The sequence below is a fragment of the Bos indicus genome, chromosome 25 (assembly GCF_029378745.1).
Source record: "Bos indicus isolate NIAB-ARS_2022 breed Sahiwal x Tharparkar chromosome 25, NIAB-ARS_B.indTharparkar_mat_pri_1.0, whole genome shotgun sequence".
In the NCBI taxonomy this organism is placed as follows: Eukaryota; Metazoa; Chordata; class Mammalia; order Artiodactyla; family Bovidae; genus Bos; species Bos indicus.
This window is the reverse complement of record NC_091784.1, coordinates 2,839,554-2,856,775: the sequence shown is the minus strand read 5'-3', so window position 1 is coordinate 2,856,775 and position 17,222 is coordinate 2,839,554. Positions and strand designations below refer to the sequence as shown.

Here is a 17,222-nt window from a genome sequence, read left to right as displayed (position 1 = left end):
CCCACCTCCCACCTTCCGCCAACACCATTCTCGTCTCACCAACACCCTGACCCTGTCTTTGATCTACGACTAGCGGCCCCTCCAGCGAGGATGGCGGTGCTCAGGCAGCTGGCGCTGCTGCTCTGGAAGAACTATACTCTGCAGGTGGGCCCAGCTCTGTGGCTGCTGGGGGCAAGGGGCCTGGTGGAGGGGCATCGGTGGGAGGGGCTGCGGGGCCCTCCACCTCCAGCTGAGGGGGTGGTGAGGGGCCTGGTGGAGGGGCATCGGTGGGAGGGGCTCTGGTGCTCTCCCTCACCCCGAAGTCCCGTCTCTCCCCAGAAGCGGAAGGTGCTGGTGACCCTCTTGGAGCTCTTTCTGCCCCTGCTGTTCTCTGGGATCCTGATCTGGCTCCGCCTGAAGATACAGTCAGAGAACGTGCCCAATGCCACCCTCTACCCCAGCCAGTCCATCCGAGAGCTGCCCCTCTTCTTCAGCTTCCCCCCGCCGGGGGCCACCTGGGAGCTGGCCTACATCCCATCCCAAAGTGAGGCGGTGCGCACAGTGGTGGAGAACGTGCAGAGGGCGCTGGTGATCAACCTGCGAGGTGCGGTGTCTGGGGCGCGGGGGGCGGGGTCCGTAGCGCTGCTAGGCTTGGGCCTCAGGGCAGGGCTGGTGGTGCAGGAGCCGGGCAGCGGCTGGGTGGACCCTGCCGCCCCCATCGTGGCCACACTGCCCGAATCCCTCGGCCGTGTGGAGTCTCGGTGTAGCAGGAACCAGGGCCGTGAGGGTTTGCAGCCCCCAGCTGTTCTAGTGGGGATGGCATCCACGTACCCCAGAGAAGTTCTTTGTCACGAGGGCGAGGCGTGTTTCCAGTGCCCAGTGCCAGGGACCTCTCCTGGGATGTGGTTTTGTGAGGGCGGCTCTGACAAAGGTCAGCAGGAAGCCCACTAAGGGACATCCCCAGGAAACGTGCAGCCGCCCTCATTAGGTCTGTGCTCTCAGAACCAAGAGTATCTCCCCTTTTCTCTTGCCCTTGGTTTGGGCACCGCTCTCCCTTGATCTGTACAGTCCAGTGCAGCCAGCACTTAGGGCAAGGTTTCTGCTTCCTCCCTGGGGGATTAAGAGTCAAATCCTTCACGTGGAACGCAGTCTGGATGAGAGAGATCCCTGAACAGACTGTACGTTCACACCCCCTTGGGATTTTAAAGCCCACCGTTACGGTTCTGAGAGAGAGACTGAGGTGGGCTGCAGAATCCAGGGCAGGGCAGCCACCCCCAGAGAGGGGCCGGTCACCACTCAGCGCTGCTGCCGGCCCAGCTCCAGTTCTCAGCTTCCCAAAGCCCAGGACCCGCGTGGATGGTGAGGTTCTGCCAGTCTTCACTGCGGCCCGTCTCTGCCAGAAACAAAAGCCTCCTGGAGTCTTAGGAGAGGTTTATAAAGTGCTAGAGAAACTTGGGAGTTTTAGTCCTTGATCTGAAGGTGCAGTTTTTTCAAGCAGAGCAGGCGATTGGGCAACTCCAGGCGCCCCTTCTCCCCATAGCTCGCGGCTTCACCTCCGAGAAGGACTTCGAGGACTACATCAGATACGACAACCGCTCCACCAATGTGCTGGCCGCTCTGGTGTTTGAGCACACCTTCAACCACAGCCGGGACCCCCTGCCGCTGGCGGTGAGGACCCCAGCCCCAAAGAGACCAGCTGCTTCTCCAGGAGCCAGGCTGCTGGTGGTCATGGCCCCCTCCCCACCCACAGACGCTCTGCCTGCCTGGGAACAAATGTGACTGTCCCCTGCATCCAGAAGTTTTAGAGGCCTCGCCTGAGGACAGTGGCTGTGGACTGTCGCTGTGGCCCCACTGTCCCGTTGTTCTGTAAAAGGCATTACTGATCTCCCTGGACAGAATCAAATAGGACAAGTAGGAAAGCCACAGATACTTGGAACTTGGTGCCACATAGCATTAAAACTTCAGTCACACGTTTAAACAAACAGAAAGAAAGGTTTTCTGGTTCCCCTGCCGGCATTAAGGCTGGGAAGCCATCGGATCCCCAGCCTTACGCTGGAGGCCTGCTGGTCAGCGGTGGTGCGTCACAGGTGGAGTTCCCATTGGTGACGCAGAGGAGGGTGGTGATGGGTGGTGCAGAGATGCCCCCGGGCTCCCTGTGCCCCAGCAGGACCACTCCCTCCCACCTCCTGAGACCCAGACCTTGTTGGGGGGGTAGTGCTGAGGTCACAGGAACAAAGGTCCCCCAGCCCCCTGACACTGGGCGTGGACGTTTGCTCCTCTGGCCAGACCCCTGACAATGCTTGGTTTTCTCTTTACTTCTGCAGGTGAAATACCACTTACGCTTCAGTTACACACGAAGAAACTACATGTGGACTCAGACAGGCTCCTTTTTTCTGAAAGAGACAGAGGGATGGCACACCACTTCCCTTTTTCCACTCTTCCCAAACCCAGGACCCAGGGAGCCCACGTCCCCTGATGGCGGAGAACCTGGTGAGGAGCACTTTCAAGGGGCCTTCTTCCCTCCCCGGGTGCTGGCTGGTGATAGTCACGTGGGGGAACCCACTCTGCATTTCTTTGGAAGAAGGTTTTTTTAATAATCTTATTTATTTGTTTATGGCTGTGCTGGGTCTTCATTGACATGTGGTCCTTCCTCTAGTTGCGGCGATCAGGGGCTACTCTTCCTTGCGGTGCCCAGGCTTCTCGTTGCGGTGGCTTCTCTTATTGCAGAGCATAGGCTCTAGGCTCACGGGCTTCAGTACTTGTGTCTTCTGGGCTCTAGAGCACAGGCTCAGTGGTTGTGGTACCTGGGCTTAGTAGCTCCATGGCATATGAGGTCTTCCCAGATCAGGGATCGAACCTGTGTCTCCTGCATTGGCAGGTGGATTCTTTACCACTGAGCCACCAGGGAAGCCCTGGAGGAAGATTTTTTTATGAGTATTAGATCTTCTTTGCAGAAGAACGGGAGCTTCCCAGGTGGCACTAGTGGTAAAGAACCCACCTGCCGATGCAGGAACGTAAGAGACTAGGGTTCCATCCCTGGGTGGGGAAGATCCCCAGGAGGAGGGCACGGCAACCCACTCCAGTGTTCTTGCCTGGAGAATCCCATGGACAGAGGAGCCTGGCGGGCTACAGTCCATGGAGTCACAAAGAGTCAGACAAGACTGAAGTGACTTTGCACGCACGCAGTAGAAGGAAGACATCCAGTAAGCCTGGATTCTGAGAGACCAAAATAATCTTTAAAAACATCTAAGGCTGTCTGTTTCCAGGAGACGTGGGCTTTCATATTTCTGTTTTTAAGGAGCTTCGATTTGCACAGGGTCTTTAGGGGTAGGTTCCGCATTTCCCTTCTCTCCTGCCCTTCTCTGTGTACAGTTTTATAGGTTTTGTAAGCTCTGTGGTCCTTGTGTAAGTGTCCACGATTTCATTGCATCAGTGGAGTGTTTGCAGAAGTCAGATCTCGGCTTGTTGTCCCATCACGGCGTGCACTGGTCTATCCAGTGGAACTCTGACGTGTAGTTGGCTTGTTTGTCTCCTCTGACCATGGTCCCATCTTAAAACTGAGTTTCTGGGCTCCAGGACTAGGCTTTGCCCTCAAGCTAAGACCTTCAGGCAGCATCCTGGGTGTTTCAAAGAATGTAGAATTCCTAGGTCTGCAAGAGGCAGAACTTGTTAGAGAGTCTGATGAAAAGACCCCAGGAATGTCCCTAGACAGAGCTGGGACTGCAGGAGGCGGCCAGCCTCTGGAGATGCATTTCAGAGGCCAGGGCCCTGTCACCAGGCTAAAGTTCCAGGGAAAAGGTTTAAATCAGAAAGTGGAGCTGGGACAAGCAAGGCAGGGTGAAGTGTATAAGGCCCCACAGTGGAGCCCTGGGCAGGTCCCCGAGTGGGGAGGAGAAGCCATGTCAGCTGCCACACCCACTGCCTATGGCCAGCGGCAGGAAACCCTGGCCACGGTGACCCAGGGCAGCACTGTCCCTCCTGTTTGTGGGGACAATTTCCTAAGCTTGGAAGCAATAGAGGAAGCAGTTCCCCAAGGAAAAGCATGACAGATTTCACTGTGTACAAACTTGAAATCTGCTTAAAAAAAAAAAAAAAGGAAAAGATAGAACAATGATTTTAAAACAAGAGACTGGGAAAACATTGCAGCAAATGATGAAGGGTGAATGTTTCCTGCGTCATAAAGGACTCCTTAGTCCACATCAGCTTAAAAAACCCACGAAGATCCCGAGAGGCGTGGAAAGGACGTGAAGCTGCCTCACAGCACCGCACCCCCTGCCATGAGTTAGGCCAGGGTTGTCCCCAAGCCCACCCCCAAGTGTCCATACCTTAGACCCCTGATCCCTGATAAAGACACAGCCCCTGAAATAGCCTGAAAGGAGAAAATCCAGATACACAAAGATGTTTCCCACAGCATTATTTACGATCATTAAAATTTCAGCTGTGGGGCCATGATTGATCACAGAGGGTAGCTGCTCGTCGGTGTTGAGCAACCACAGAGGTTGTGGTGGTGAAGACCCTGCAGCAGCATACGTGGCCTCGTGGGGGAACCACATGTGAGCAGGAGGCAGGCAGGGTGTTTCCTGGGGGACGCTGGCTTTCAAGCCAGGAGACCAGGGTCCATCTTGGCTGCGGCCCCTCCTGCTGTGCGGGGGCTCCACACCTGGGCCTCGGTGGCCCTGTGTGTCCCATGAGGACAGTGTTGCCTATTCTGCAGGGTGTTTGTGAAGACAAGAACTAAACCGCCACCCCGCACAGCAAGGGGTACCGTTCACTGGGCGCCTGCTGTTACCACAGCCATGAAACCACTTACTCTCAAGGGAGATGGCAGACGTGATGACCTTGTGCAGGGGGTGGGCATAGAATTGCTTTTCTGTTTTCTAGAGGCAGCTGACAGTTTGGTGTCAGAGGACATTAGGTGTTCCAAATATCACTCACTATTTTAGGGACAAGGGTGCCCACGCCACCCAGGCCTGCACCCCACATCCCCTGGGGCTCGGACCTTAGGGACCCAGGCCGCCCTTCTGAGGCTGTGTCCACTCTTTCGTAGGCTCAGCCCCTAGCAGGCCTTGCTCTGGACCAGAATATGTATCGTCCCTCTCTTTTTCATTGTAAAAGTTTTATCACGGATGCCTGTGAGGAGTCAGGGCCAGCAGAGAAGGATCACTGAGCACACAGAGCTGTGTAGTGCTGGCCTCTGGTCTGTGGATCCTGCCTCCCTGTGAGATGGGAATGAATGTTGCTGATCAGCTGGTCTCAAGGGAACAAGACTATTGTCGATAAATATTATCTCAGTAGGTCCTTAAAAGCAGGCAAGGGAGGCAGAAGAGAGACAGAGAAAGATGTGATGACATGGAGGCCGGTCAGAGAGATGCTGCCTGGATGGCTGGGAAGGTCGAGGGAGGGCTCAGGAGCCAGAGAGGAGTGAGCGGCCCCTGCGAACGGCAGGCCTGCAGGAGACCTCAGCCCGTCACCAGCTCGGTGCCCACAGTGCTCCGAGCACCTGCACTGGGATGTGATGTCCCCCATGCGTGTCGCCCCCACAAGCCAGAACACCCTCTGCCCCTGCACGCAGGTTACATCCGTGAGGGCTTCCTGGCCGTGCAGCACGCGGTGGACAGGGCCATCATGCATCACCACGCCAACGCCTCCGCGCACCAGCTGTTCGAGAAGCTCACAGTGATCGCTAAGCGGTTCCCTTACCCACCTTTCATCTCCGACCCCTTCCTGGTCGCCATCCAGTACCAGCTTCCACTGCTGCTCATGCTGAGCTTCACCTACACCTCCCTCAGCATCATCCGGGCCATCGTGCAGGAGAAGGAGAAGAAGCTGAAGGTAACCCTTCTGTGTCTGCCTGGAGGGACCCTGGGTTTTGGTTCTGTGCAGCCACAGGCGGTCCTGTCCTTAGTCCTGCTGTCCAGCCTGGGCAGTTGCTGGGCATTGAGGTCACCGGGGCAGCTGGGCATGGGGCTGATGCCCACGAGGTTCAGCCCATCTTGGGCTTCTCTGAAATCAAGCCTGGTCCATCCAGATTTTTACCACCCTGATAAAGCACCGTAGTTCATATACTGTACACTAAAGACTTAACCTGATGGCTCAGACAAGAAAGAATCTGCCTGCAATGTAGGAGACCTGGGTTCGATCCCTGGGTCGGGAACATCCCCTGGGGAAGGGAATGGCTACCCACTCCAGTATTCTTGCCTGGAGAATCCCATCGACAGAGGAGTCTGGTGGGCTATCGTCTATGGGGTTGCAAAGTCAGACATGACTGAACAACTAACAGTTTTTTACTTTTCATGTTAAAGACTGAACATTGAAAAGCCAGTGTTCTGAATACATCAGGTTAAGTAAAACATATCACTGAAACTAATCTTACTTGTTGCTTTAAACTTTTTTTTTTTTTGGCCATGCCATGCGGCTTGCGGGATCTTAGTTTCCTGACCAGGGATTGAACTCAGTCCCTCAACAGTGAGAGCACAGAGTCTGAGCCACTGGGCTGCCAGGAAACCCTCCCTTTAAACTTTTTTGATGCAGCTGCTGAAATTCCGAATTATGTGTGTGGCTTGCATCCTCTTTCTGTTGAGAATGTAGGTCAACGTTCCCCAACGTTGTAGGTCAACGTTCCCCTATGTGGCGAGCAGAAAGCTAACTCTGGGGGTAATCAAGGGCGGCCGGAGTGTCCAGCTGCTGGGCAGACTTGTGGGGGCCTGGGAGGTGTATGAAGTGCACCTCACTGATGTGACGTAGCTGCAGACACCTGGACGCAGCTGCGTCCCCTGCGAGCTCCCAGCACTAATTCTGCCAGTCATCAGAATTTACGTGAGGTTCTCCCTCTAGCGGGGCTTCCCTGTTAGCTCAGCTGGTAAAGAATCCACCTGCAATGTAGGAGACCCCGGTTTGATTCTTGGGTTGAGAAGATCCCCTGGAAAAGGATAGGCTACCCACTCCAGTGTTCTTGGGCTTCCCTGGTGGCTCAGAAGGTAAAGAATCTGCCTGCAATGCAGGAGACCTGGGTTCAGTCCCTGGGTCGGGAAGATCCCCTGGAGGAAGGCACGGCTACCCACTCTAGTATCCTGACCTGGAGAATCCCCATGGACAGAGGATCCTGGCGGGCTACAGTCCATGGGGTTGCAAAGAGTCAGACACGACTGAGCGACTAAGCACAGCATAGCACTCCCTTTAGCAATGTCTGCAGTGCCAGTGGAAGGGCGTTTAGAGTATTCTCAGCAGTGCCAACTCTGTGATTATTGGAGCTTTTAAACTGCTGCAAAAACGAGGGGCTCAGGGAACTCATGAAGTGGGTCCTGTTCTCTTGGCGCCTAAATAACTTTAAGATAATGGTGCAGTGTTGAAGCAGTCAGCTGTGGACGAGGACACAGTTCAGGAGAAGGTGTTTGCATGTGTACACGCCCCCAGATAACATAGATGGACCCAGCATGACCAGACGCTGAATGGTCACTGAGCCCAAGCGGTGGGGGTGTGGGTGGCCACTGTTCCAATCATCCCATTTTTCACGCCATTTGAAACTGTGAGTAGAAAGCTTGGAAATCAGCCTTGCTTGGTTGCCGGCCCAGGAGAGACACTTCACCAGGAGAGGTGGCCCTGGCCCCACATCCCCGAGAGCAGCGCAGTCCATACAGATAGACGGGCCTGGGTCCGCCCCCTCTGTGGGCCCACTGGGCACCTGCAGCAGGCAGGGCTGAGGAGCAGGATTTTTAATCTTAGTTTCAGCCAAATCAGCCCCGTGTGGCCGCGGGCACGGCTGTATGGGCCAGGGCTGGCGTGGCGTGGCGTGGTGGGGGCGCACTGGGGCCCGGGGAGGCAGCGTGGATCAAGTGCAGCAGATCCTGTGCACCCCCAGGAGTACATGCGTATGATGGGGCTCAGCAGCTGGCTGCTCTGGACTGCATGGTTCCTCCTTTTCTTCCTCCTCCTCCTCGTCGCCGTCTCCTTCATGACCCTGCTCTTCTGTGTCAAGGTGAGCGCGGCCCCAGAAGGGAGTCTGACATGAAAAGCAAGGCGTCCAGGGTGGGGGCTGGTGGGCAGAGACATCCGTCGCACCCCCAGGGAGACCCCCAAGACTCCGCCCTGGTGGGAGGGAGCACCGTGTGGCACCTCCTCCTGCCCGTCCCAGCTCCGATGGTGGAGACTGCCCCCACAGAGGGCACGGAGGTGGCCCTGTGTCCCTGTCCCCCGCCACCAGCTGCCCCTGCCGCGCAGGTGAAGAAGGACGTGGCGGTGCTGGCGCACAGCGACCCCACGCTGGTGCTGGTCTTCCTGGCCTGCTTTGCTGTCTCCTCCATCTCCTTCAGCTTCATGGTCAGCACCTTCTTCAGCAAAGGTGAGTTGTCCTGTCTTAGGGGATCCCCAGCTCAGAAGATGGCGGTGTTTCTCTTGGGATGAGTGAGGCTCAGGGGTCCGAGGGCATCTGAACAGAAATGACCCAGGGGCCGACGTGTTCTTTACTCTGCGCCTCCTCCACATTCAGCTTTCTAAGTATTGGCATACATCCTTGAACAGTTCTTTCAGTGAAGCTCGGCAAGGGGTTAATTCTCCTTGACTTTCTGTGTCCCAAGAGAGCTCTGTTTTGCCCTCACTTCTGAAGGCTGTTTAGCTGGAGTGTAAGCATCTCCTTGGCACTTTGATAACATTAGCTTGTGGCCACGGGGCTTCCCTTATTGCTGGGAAGAAGGCTGCTAATGGTCTAGGTCTGGTTTTTCTGTGTGGATGTTTGGATCTGAGGATCTCAGACCTTCATTTCAGTTCATCATCTGTCTGACTGTGCCCTGTTATTCCCCCATCTCTCCTATTAAACCTGACTCGGAGCCTCTCAGGCTGCCCTTCATGTCTTGTAACTAACTTCTTTTTTTTTTATTATTGTGGTAAAATACATATAAATTTACTGCCTTAACCAATTTTGTTTATTTGGTTGTTTTTGGTGGCACTGGGTTTTTCGCTGCTCCACGGAGGCTTTCTCTAATTGTGAGCAGGCTTCTCCTTGTGGCGGCTTCTCTTGCTGTGACTCACGGGCTCCAGAGCTCAGGCTCAGTTGCTGTGGTGGACGGGGTTAGTTATCTCGAGGCATGTGGGATCTTCCTGAGCCAGGGATCGAACCTGCGTCCCCTGCATTGGCAGGCAGATTCCTAACCACTGGACCACCAGGGAAGCCCCTGATGTCCTCAACAGATCTTTAGGGCATAAAGAACTCTTAATGCTGGAGTCTGTGGGGGTCACTGCATGGACTAAAGCCCCCTGTCTCCCCACCCAGCACCTGTGGACACTTGGCCTCTTTCAGGTCTTTCCCACGTGTCACCTGCCCATCCAGGCCTCCCTTGGCCACCTGGTTACAGTCACAGCCCCCAGCCCAGGGTGCATCTTGTCCCGGGTCAGCGGTTTGCTGCCCCTCGCAGGCTGTGCCCACCCAGCATCCCTGCCTTGCTGGCTTTCTTGTCCACCAGCCATGTATGCGCCGGTCCTAAACTCTCCCAGTTCCACCATCTATGTACGCGCCGGTCCTAAGCTCCCCCAGTTCCACCAGCTATGTACGCACTGGTCCTAAGCTCCCCAAGTGGAGGGCTTTGCCTCCCTGGTGCCTGGACCAGGGCCTGGCACTGAGCAGGTCCGACGAGTCTCTGTAGGCCAAATGAGTGAACGAGACAGGGCAGGGCTGGGGGTGCGCAGTGGGCAGTCAGGGCTCAGTGTTGGTCACATCAGGTAAAGGCAGCTGGAGGCGGGTCTGTGGGAGAGGGTGGAGCAGTCACGTTGGGGTCCCTGGGATGGGGCAGACACGTGCCGCCCCAGGTGGAGTGGTGTTCCCTGCAGCTTAGGCATCCCAACAAGGGAAGAGGCTGTGGACTGAGTGGGGGCCCCCCAGCACTGAACTTCGGTCCCCAGCCAATGTCAGGCTGGGGTCGGGCGGCTCGCACAAGGGACGGGTCCTTGGTGCCCCAGGAGATGCTGGGGGTGCACACGCCCATCTTGCCCTCTCTCCATCCACAGCCAACATGGCAGCAGCCATTGGCGGCTTCCTCTACTTCTTCTCCTACATCCCCTACTTCTTCGTTGCTCCTCGGTACAACTGGATGACGCTGAGCCAGAAGCTCTTCTCCTGCCTCCTGTCCAATGTCGCCATGGCGATGGGAGCCCAGCTCATAGGGAAATTTGAAGCTAAAGGTGAGTAGTCTCCCTTTTCATAGCTGCTCTTGCTGGTTCAGTTGCCCCAAGAGGGTCTGAGCAGAGGGCCCTCCAGCCCCGAGATGCTCGCTCCAGCCACTTCAGCGCAGCTCCACGAGCCGAGCACCCGAAAGGCAAGTCCTCACAACGGGGAGAAGGGGCTGGAGCCACAAGGGAGGCAGATCAAAGACACGTGGCAGACTGTACAGAGAGTCAGGGTGTCCACCGCGACATCAGCCACCCCCATCCCTTCTCTGAGCTCCCCACGAAGCCCTGCCTGGGACCAACTGTCACTGCTGGAAGACACTGGACATGAGAGTCTGCATTTGCCGGTCGTGGGGCTCAAGCTGGTCACCTTTGAGTCTCCGCCTGCCTCGTGGGTTTAGGGTTCCTAGGCCTGGGGTCTCAGTCTGTGAGTTCAATAGCTCCCAGCTTTCGGTAAAGCGGTGGAATTAGCGTCTCCCCTCCCCCTGTTTCCCTGATACCTCCTGCAGGGATTGGCAATGAAGACAGGGAACCTGAGAGAGGAACAAGGGACACACCGGGACATGGCTTTCTCGGGTTTTGTGACATTTCCTAACCTGTAAAATGTCACGTGTTAGTCGCTCAGTCGCGTCTGACTCTGCGACCCCATGGACTGTAGCCTGCCAGGCTCCTCTATCCATGGAATTCTCTAGGCAAGAATACTGGAGCAGGTTGCCATTTCCTTCTCCAGGGGACCTTCCTGACCCAGGGATCGAACCCTGGCCTCCTGCACTGCAGGCGGATTCTTTACACTCTGCTCCACTAGGCTTAGGCGTAAAGTGTCTTGGCAGTCAGATAAATGCTGCTGGGCTGATGCTGGCCTGGGGGCTCCCGTTTTTGCTCAGATTTCACTTGACGTGGAGTCAAGGCTCTTCTGAAGGCTGAAAGTGCACCTGGTCTTACCCTTCACCCCACACCTGCTGGGAGATCTCCAGTGGCAGAGCACTCACCTCTCAGGAGAAGGCCCTGATCGTTCCCATCACTCAGACCCTCTCATGGAAGGGCTTGAAGAGGCGCGTGGACCCAGACGTGGCCCACCTTCCCGCTTCCTCAGCTCTAAGCAGAGGCAGGAGGGACACGATGGGTTTCCGCATGGCCCGTGTTGTGCTGGCATCCGTCCTGGGAGACCTGGCATTGCTCTGCTAGCAGGAGGGGAAACACGACCCCGCTTCTCAGCCCCACCCCACACAGACATCCTCTTTCAGGCTCAAAGCCTGCGTTTCTTCCAGGCCTCAATTCCTACTTCTCATGGCTTTCTGGCTGTGGTCTAAGGAGGGAGGGCGTGGATGTCCACAAGAACCTTCAGTGTGGCTTTATCCTTCATTAGAATGTTTTTCTTCAGCTGACACGGGACTTTTAAATATATGTGTCTCTCTGTGTTCAGCAGTGTACGATAAACTGTGGATTTTTTTTTTTTTAATGCACAGTACCTTCCAGGGCTCAGATGCTCTTTAAAATAGACATTTGCAAAGAGAAGTCAAACTAGATGACACTGTTTTCAAAATTCTATACTGAATTTTCCTAAAACAGACAAATTTGTAGTTTGGAAGTTAACAGAGCACAAGGCTGAAGACCAGCCATTTCCACCAGGGGCCCTGGAGTCAGCCACACGGAAACCCCCAGGCATCCTTTGGACAGTGATGCTACAAACCAGTGAGAAGACAGGACACCACGAGCACCGCTAAACAGAGCTTTGTGTGCACTGACATGTTTCCCTTCTCTGAAAAGACCTGTCTTAAATGCACCTCATACGTGAATGTGTACATGTGTCCGTGTGTCTGTGTATAGGTGTGTTGTGTAGATGGACACGTCTGCACACGTATATGTTGCAAATCAAACATGAGGCCCTCTCGTCAGTTCATGAGCTTTGCTGGTTCTGTGACACCGATCTGGTGACCTGCTCTGGTCTGAAAGGCCAGGGGAGAGCTGTCGGGTTTGCTGGGAGCGGGGGGGCCGCCATGCTGACTCTGCCCTGCGGGTCCGCGTCAGGCCCGTCTCCTGGCATGTCTTCCAGGCACAGGCATCCAGTGGCGAGACCTCCTGAGTCCCGTCAATGTGGACGACGACTTCACCTTCGGGCAGGTGCTGGGCATGCTGCTGCTGGACTCCGTCCTCTACGGGCTTGTGGCCTGGTATGTGGAGGCCGTCCTCCCGGGCCAGTTCGGCGTGCCCCAGCCCTGGTACTTCTTCATCCTGGTGAGTTCTGATGGCTACCTGCGTGCCCCAAGCCCTTCCATCCCCTGACCTACAGTGCCCAGGTCCGAGAGTAGGAGCTGGCACTGACTGGCTGGCCACAGGGCCTGTATGCAGCCCCACCCAAGCCGCCTTCCTCAAAAAATATCTGGTTGGGTTTTCTGCACACAAAGTAACAGAGCTTCTTGCAAAACTGATCATGTTGCTGGAGTGAACAGCACAAGCCCACCACCCAGAGAGGAACACCACTGACACTCTAGGTGTAGTTCTTCACATGGTTTCCTGTGCGTGTGCGGCACGCATGTATGTCATCTGACATCTATACGTTTGTTCTTAGAAAACGGGATGATGTAAAAATGCTTGAGACTTGCTCTTTTTTTCTAGGTACGTTTTATAAAGTCTTAGTCGCTCAGTCGTGTCCAACTCTTTGTGATCCCATGGACATTAGCTCCCCAGGCTCCTCTGTCCATGGGATTCTCCAGGCCCAAATACTGGAGTGGGCAGCCATTCCCTTCTCCAGGGGAGCTTCCCAACTCAGGGATCAAACCCGGGTCTCCTGCATTACAGGTGGATTCTTTACCATCTGAGCCACCAGGGAAGCCCAGTGTACATCTTAGGTATTTTAAGTACATATACATATGGGTCTATTTACAAATACACTTTTAGATTTTATCTGTGCATATTTATAATTTTTTAATGTATTTGTAAATATATTTCTATTCAAACATGCATTTTTCTCAACCAGCTTCACTTTTTAACAACTATATAGTATTCATGCGTGCACCACCTAATTGTTAACAAATTCCCTCCTGTTGATTAGCTAGGTTAGCCAGGAGCCACTTTATTGTTTATCTTTGGTTCAACTAATCTTTATCAAGTGTCCACTCACTTTGTCATTGTTGTTCAGTCGCTAAGTCGTGTCCGGCTCTTTGTGACCCCATGGACTGCAGCACGCCAGGCTTCCCTGTCCTTCACTATCTCCTAGAGTTTGTCCAAGTTCATGTCCATTGAATCAGTGCTGCCATCCAACCATCTATCCTCTGCCGCCCTCTTCTCCTTTTGCCTTCAGTCTTTCCCAGCATCAGGCTCCACCCATTATTTCATCAAATCTAAGATGGTCCTGATTCTTAGAGGCACCATCACTTTGACACCAAGAAAGAAAAATACTGGCCATTGTTCTGTGTGGTGGTTTCTGTAATCTGTAAGACACATTCTGATTTCAAAGTCTCTTACAATGAGAGACAGGTGTCCCCCAAACCAATGGAATGTGACACGTTGGAACCGCCCCATTGGCTGTGGGGTACACGGGGAGTGGGGCTGGAGCTGTGGGTGACATATTCTCCCCCAGCAGGGCTTCCCCTGGGGGGCTTCTTCCAGGGCCCTGTGCTCACCTCTCCTGTGACCCCGCCCACACCACTGTGCCAACCATGTGCCACCCTCGAGTGACCCCTGCGCTGCGGGAGCCAGACCATGGGAGGGAGGCCGGCCCGCGGGCGTCTGGTTTGTTTCACGAGCACCTGAGAGGAGCCGGGCCTCCCCACATCGCCCTGGGCAGGACCGCTTTGTGACCTGGCTTTGTGTTCAGTTTCTTGGTTTACTTTCCCTCCTATCACCTCTGAGCTCTGTGCACAGTGAGCCTTGTGGCAGAACAGGGGACAGACTCAGCACTTCCCAGGCAGTGGGCGCGGAGCTGCGCGGGGTCTCCGTCCGACCCCAGGACTCTTGGCAGTGCGTTCTCTGCAGCAGCACCTCATGGGGGAGGCCGGGGCTGGTAGGCTCGCAGCTCCAGCGTGTCGGTCAATGGTTGCTCTGTGTGTGGCAAAGAAAAAATGAGCTGACGTGACTGGGCCAATCGAGATTTCTGTTCTAGCCCTCGTACTGGTGCGGACGCCCAAGGACGGCGCTCGGGAAGGAGGAGGAGGACGACGACCCTGAGAAGGTGCTCAGGACCGAGTACTTTGAAGCTGAGCCTGAGGACCTGGTGGCCGGGATCAAGATCAAGCACGTGTCCAAGGTGCCACACCTGTGGGGACTAGACCACGGCATCACAGGGCAGGAACCATCCTCTGGGCCTCGCTTTTCCTGGGTTCCTGGGGCTGCCCTCTGACTGGCACCTGGGCACCGGCTACCCAGGCTGTGCCCCAGGGCCCAGTGTGGAGGCTCAGGATCGAGTCAGGACCTGCTGTTGCCCCCCTTAACCTCTGACCAGCTTGGCAGTGGACGCTCTCTGGGCTCGCTGTATGCAATGCCTGGTCTTCCAGACCTTCTAGTCCTGCCCAGACGCTGGGTGCTGGGGGCCTGGGGAGGGGCAGGTCGGGAGCCGCAGGAAGGAAGGGGTCTTCCATCAGTACTCTGGCCTTGCGGTGCGCTGGGCATGATCTCCACCCAACACCCTCGGGTGGACGGGGATTCCCGAGGGAGTAAGATGGAGGGCCTCTGCGGTGAGGGCCCAGGGGGCTCCTGATGCCCAGGGTCGCCCCTGCCTCTCCTGCAGGTGTTCAGAGTGGGGAACAAGGGCAAGGCGGCTGTCAGAGACCTGAACCTGAACCTGTACGAGGGCCAGATCACTGTCCTGCTGGGCCACAATGGCGCGGGGAAGACCACCACCCTCTCCATGCTCACGGGTGAGGACCCGGCCTCCACGCCCCCTCCCCACCCCTGACCACCGGCCACTTGCCCTTAGGTGGCTGTCCTGTCCACGCTGAGAGCTGCAGAGCCGTGGGGGCCCTGGGACAGGGCGGGAGCCCCTTAGGCCACAGGGAGGGGCTCCACCCGCACTGACGGGGGTCCCGCGCCCACTCTCCTAAAAGCCATCCTGGACACGCCGGCCCAGCTCTGCCAGTCGCCCCGTCCTCCCTGAGTGCAGGCTCAAGTTGGGACCTGGGGTCCGAGGGTGTGGGGGACATGCCACTCATCCCTAATAAGCCAAGGTGCCCGGGATCAAGATCCTGTGGGGACCAGGCCACAGGGTCAGGAGGTCATGGGGCAGTAACCATCCTCCGGGCTTTGCTTCTCCTGGGTTCCTGGGACTGCCCTCTGACCTGCTCCCCCAGGTACCAGCCACCCCATCTCTGCCTGAGGGCTCAGGGCCGCATCAGCACCCAGGGCTGATGACCCTCCTCTGCCTCTGGAGGCCCACTCGGTGGGGCGGGGCACTCACCACGCGAACCAGGGAGGCTCAGCCCTCCTTCTGCTCCTGGAGGGTGTTTGCATTGACCTCAGGCCCCGGGGTCTTCTGCTCGGCCCTAGGTCTCTTCCCCCCGACCAGTGGACGAGCATACATCAGCGGGTACGAAGTCTCCCAGGACATGGATCAGATCCGGAAAAGCCTAGGCCTGTGCCCACAGCATGACGTCTTGTTTGACGACCTGACCGTTGCCGAGCACCTGTATTTCTACGCTCAGGTGAGCCGGCAGGGGACAGGGTGTGCGGGCTGCCGCGGTGGTCCCATCATCCGTGAGGCAGCCTCGGAGCCCTTAGCCTCCCAGAAAACCGAACCTGCCCCAGGGAGCCGTCAGCAGACTGTGGGGTGCGGGGTGGTCAGGGCATGAGGTCCAGCATGGGGAGGGACAGGGACAGCACCAAGGCTGGTGCCGCCTGGACGGGCCAGATCTCCATCCCTGCTGTTTCAGCTGAAAGGCTTGCCACGTCAGAAGTGCCCTGAGGAGGTCAAACGCATGCTGCACGTGCTCGGGCTGGAGGAGAAGCGGGATTCCCGGAGCAGGTTTCTGAGCGGCGGGATGCGGCGCAAGCTCTCCATCGGCATCGCCCTCATCGCGGGCTCCAAAGTAGGCCCGGGGGGCCTGTGGCGCGGCCTGCAGCCCAGGCCAGGGCTCTGCCGTCCTCACGGGGCTGCCCCTCCGCCCTCCAGGTGCTGATGCTGGACGAGCCCACCTCGGGCGTGGACGCCATCTCCAGGAGGGCCATCTGGGACCTTCTGCAGCAGCACAAGAGCGATCGCACCATCCTGCTGACCACCCACTTCATGGACGAGGCTGACCTGCTGGGGGACCGCATCGCCATCATGGCCAAGGGGGAGCTGCAGTGCTGCGGGTCGTCGCTGTTCCTCAAGGAGAAATACGGTGAGCGGGGCCGGCGGGTAGCTGAAAGTCCATTCCGCACGGGGTCCACGTGGCTGGTCCAGGTGCCGGAGAAAGTGCCCACTGGTCATGTTCCCTGAGGGCCCCTGAGGTCAGGTGGGGAGCGGCCTTCTCTAGACGGCCTGTCTGCTCCCTGTGGGTGGAGACCCGAGGCCCAGGCAGAGGGGCTGTGAGAATGACGAGGAGGAGAACAGAAAGTCTTAATCTGGAGCATTGTTTGGCCTTGACTGGTGGACTAACAGTCAATGCCGGCCCTGCCAAGAGCGGGGGTGCCGTTGGAGGAGCCAAGTCTGCTTGCCAGCATCACAGCTCCTGAACAGGCGGGGGGCCCGCGGCACTGCCCAGGGCGGGTGGGCAGTGGGTGCAGTCAGCCCCCTCTTTGCTATGTGAGTGCAGCTTCCCTTCTGGAGGACTGCTCGCCATCCGGCATGGTCCTGGCAGGCCAGGTCTGCTCATGTCCCACCCGCAGAGGAAGCAAAGGCAGAGGTGCAGCGCCCCTCCCCCAGACACCCCAGGAGGTGCGCTCTGAACCCCCACAGCTTCCCCTGGCCAACACACAGCCCCGCAAGTGGCAGGTGACCCCAAGTGCTCACCATCAGGCTGGGGGGAGGCTGGAGAGGACGGCCTTTGTCCTGAGGCTCTGTTACCAAGGAAGCAGGGAGAAGAGGTCTTGGGGACAGTTTGGACCCAGCCTCTGCCACTTGCAGTCTGAAGTCTAGCTCTGCTCTCACCTCCTTGTGCTCAGCACTGCGGGTC

At 56.8% G+C, this 17,222-nt stretch overlaps 1 protein-coding gene across 6 annotated transcripts in view; it reads left to right on the top strand.

Annotated features, from left to right (window-relative positions):
- Window positions 1–17,222, top strand: part of ABCA3 (ATP binding cassette subfamily A member 3) — a 41,437-nt gene that overhangs the window by 9,856 nt on the left and 14,359 nt on the right. For 5 of the 6 annotated variants that reach the window (XM_070779461.1, XM_070779462.1, XM_070779459.1 and 2 more), the window contains 14 exons: window positions 74–144; window positions 319–583; window positions 1,478–1,647; window positions 2,304–2,469; window positions 5,552–5,811; window positions 7,838–7,954; window positions 8,197–8,317; window positions 9,976–10,149; window positions 12,188–12,369; window positions 14,237–14,380; window positions 14,861–14,990; window positions 15,616–15,770; window positions 15,999–16,154; window positions 16,238–16,448. In XM_070779461.1, the coding sequence (XP_070635562.1) occupies window positions 91–144; window positions 319–583; window positions 1,478–1,647; window positions 2,304–2,469; window positions 5,552–5,811; window positions 7,838–7,954; window positions 8,197–8,317; window positions 9,976–10,149; window positions 12,188–12,369; window positions 14,237–14,380; window positions 14,861–14,990; window positions 15,616–15,770; window positions 15,999–16,154; window positions 16,238–16,448 (2,305 nt within the window). In that variant the 5' untranslated portion in view covers window positions 74–90. The remainder of the gene's footprint in view (window positions 1–73; window positions 145–318; window positions 584–1,477; window positions 1,648–2,303; window positions 2,470–5,551; window positions 5,812–7,837; window positions 7,955–8,196; window positions 8,318–9,975; window positions 10,150–12,187; window positions 12,370–14,236; window positions 14,381–14,860; window positions 14,991–15,615; window positions 15,771–15,998; window positions 16,155–16,237; window positions 16,449–17,222) is intronic. The other variant, XM_070779463.1, reaches the window with a different exon arrangement.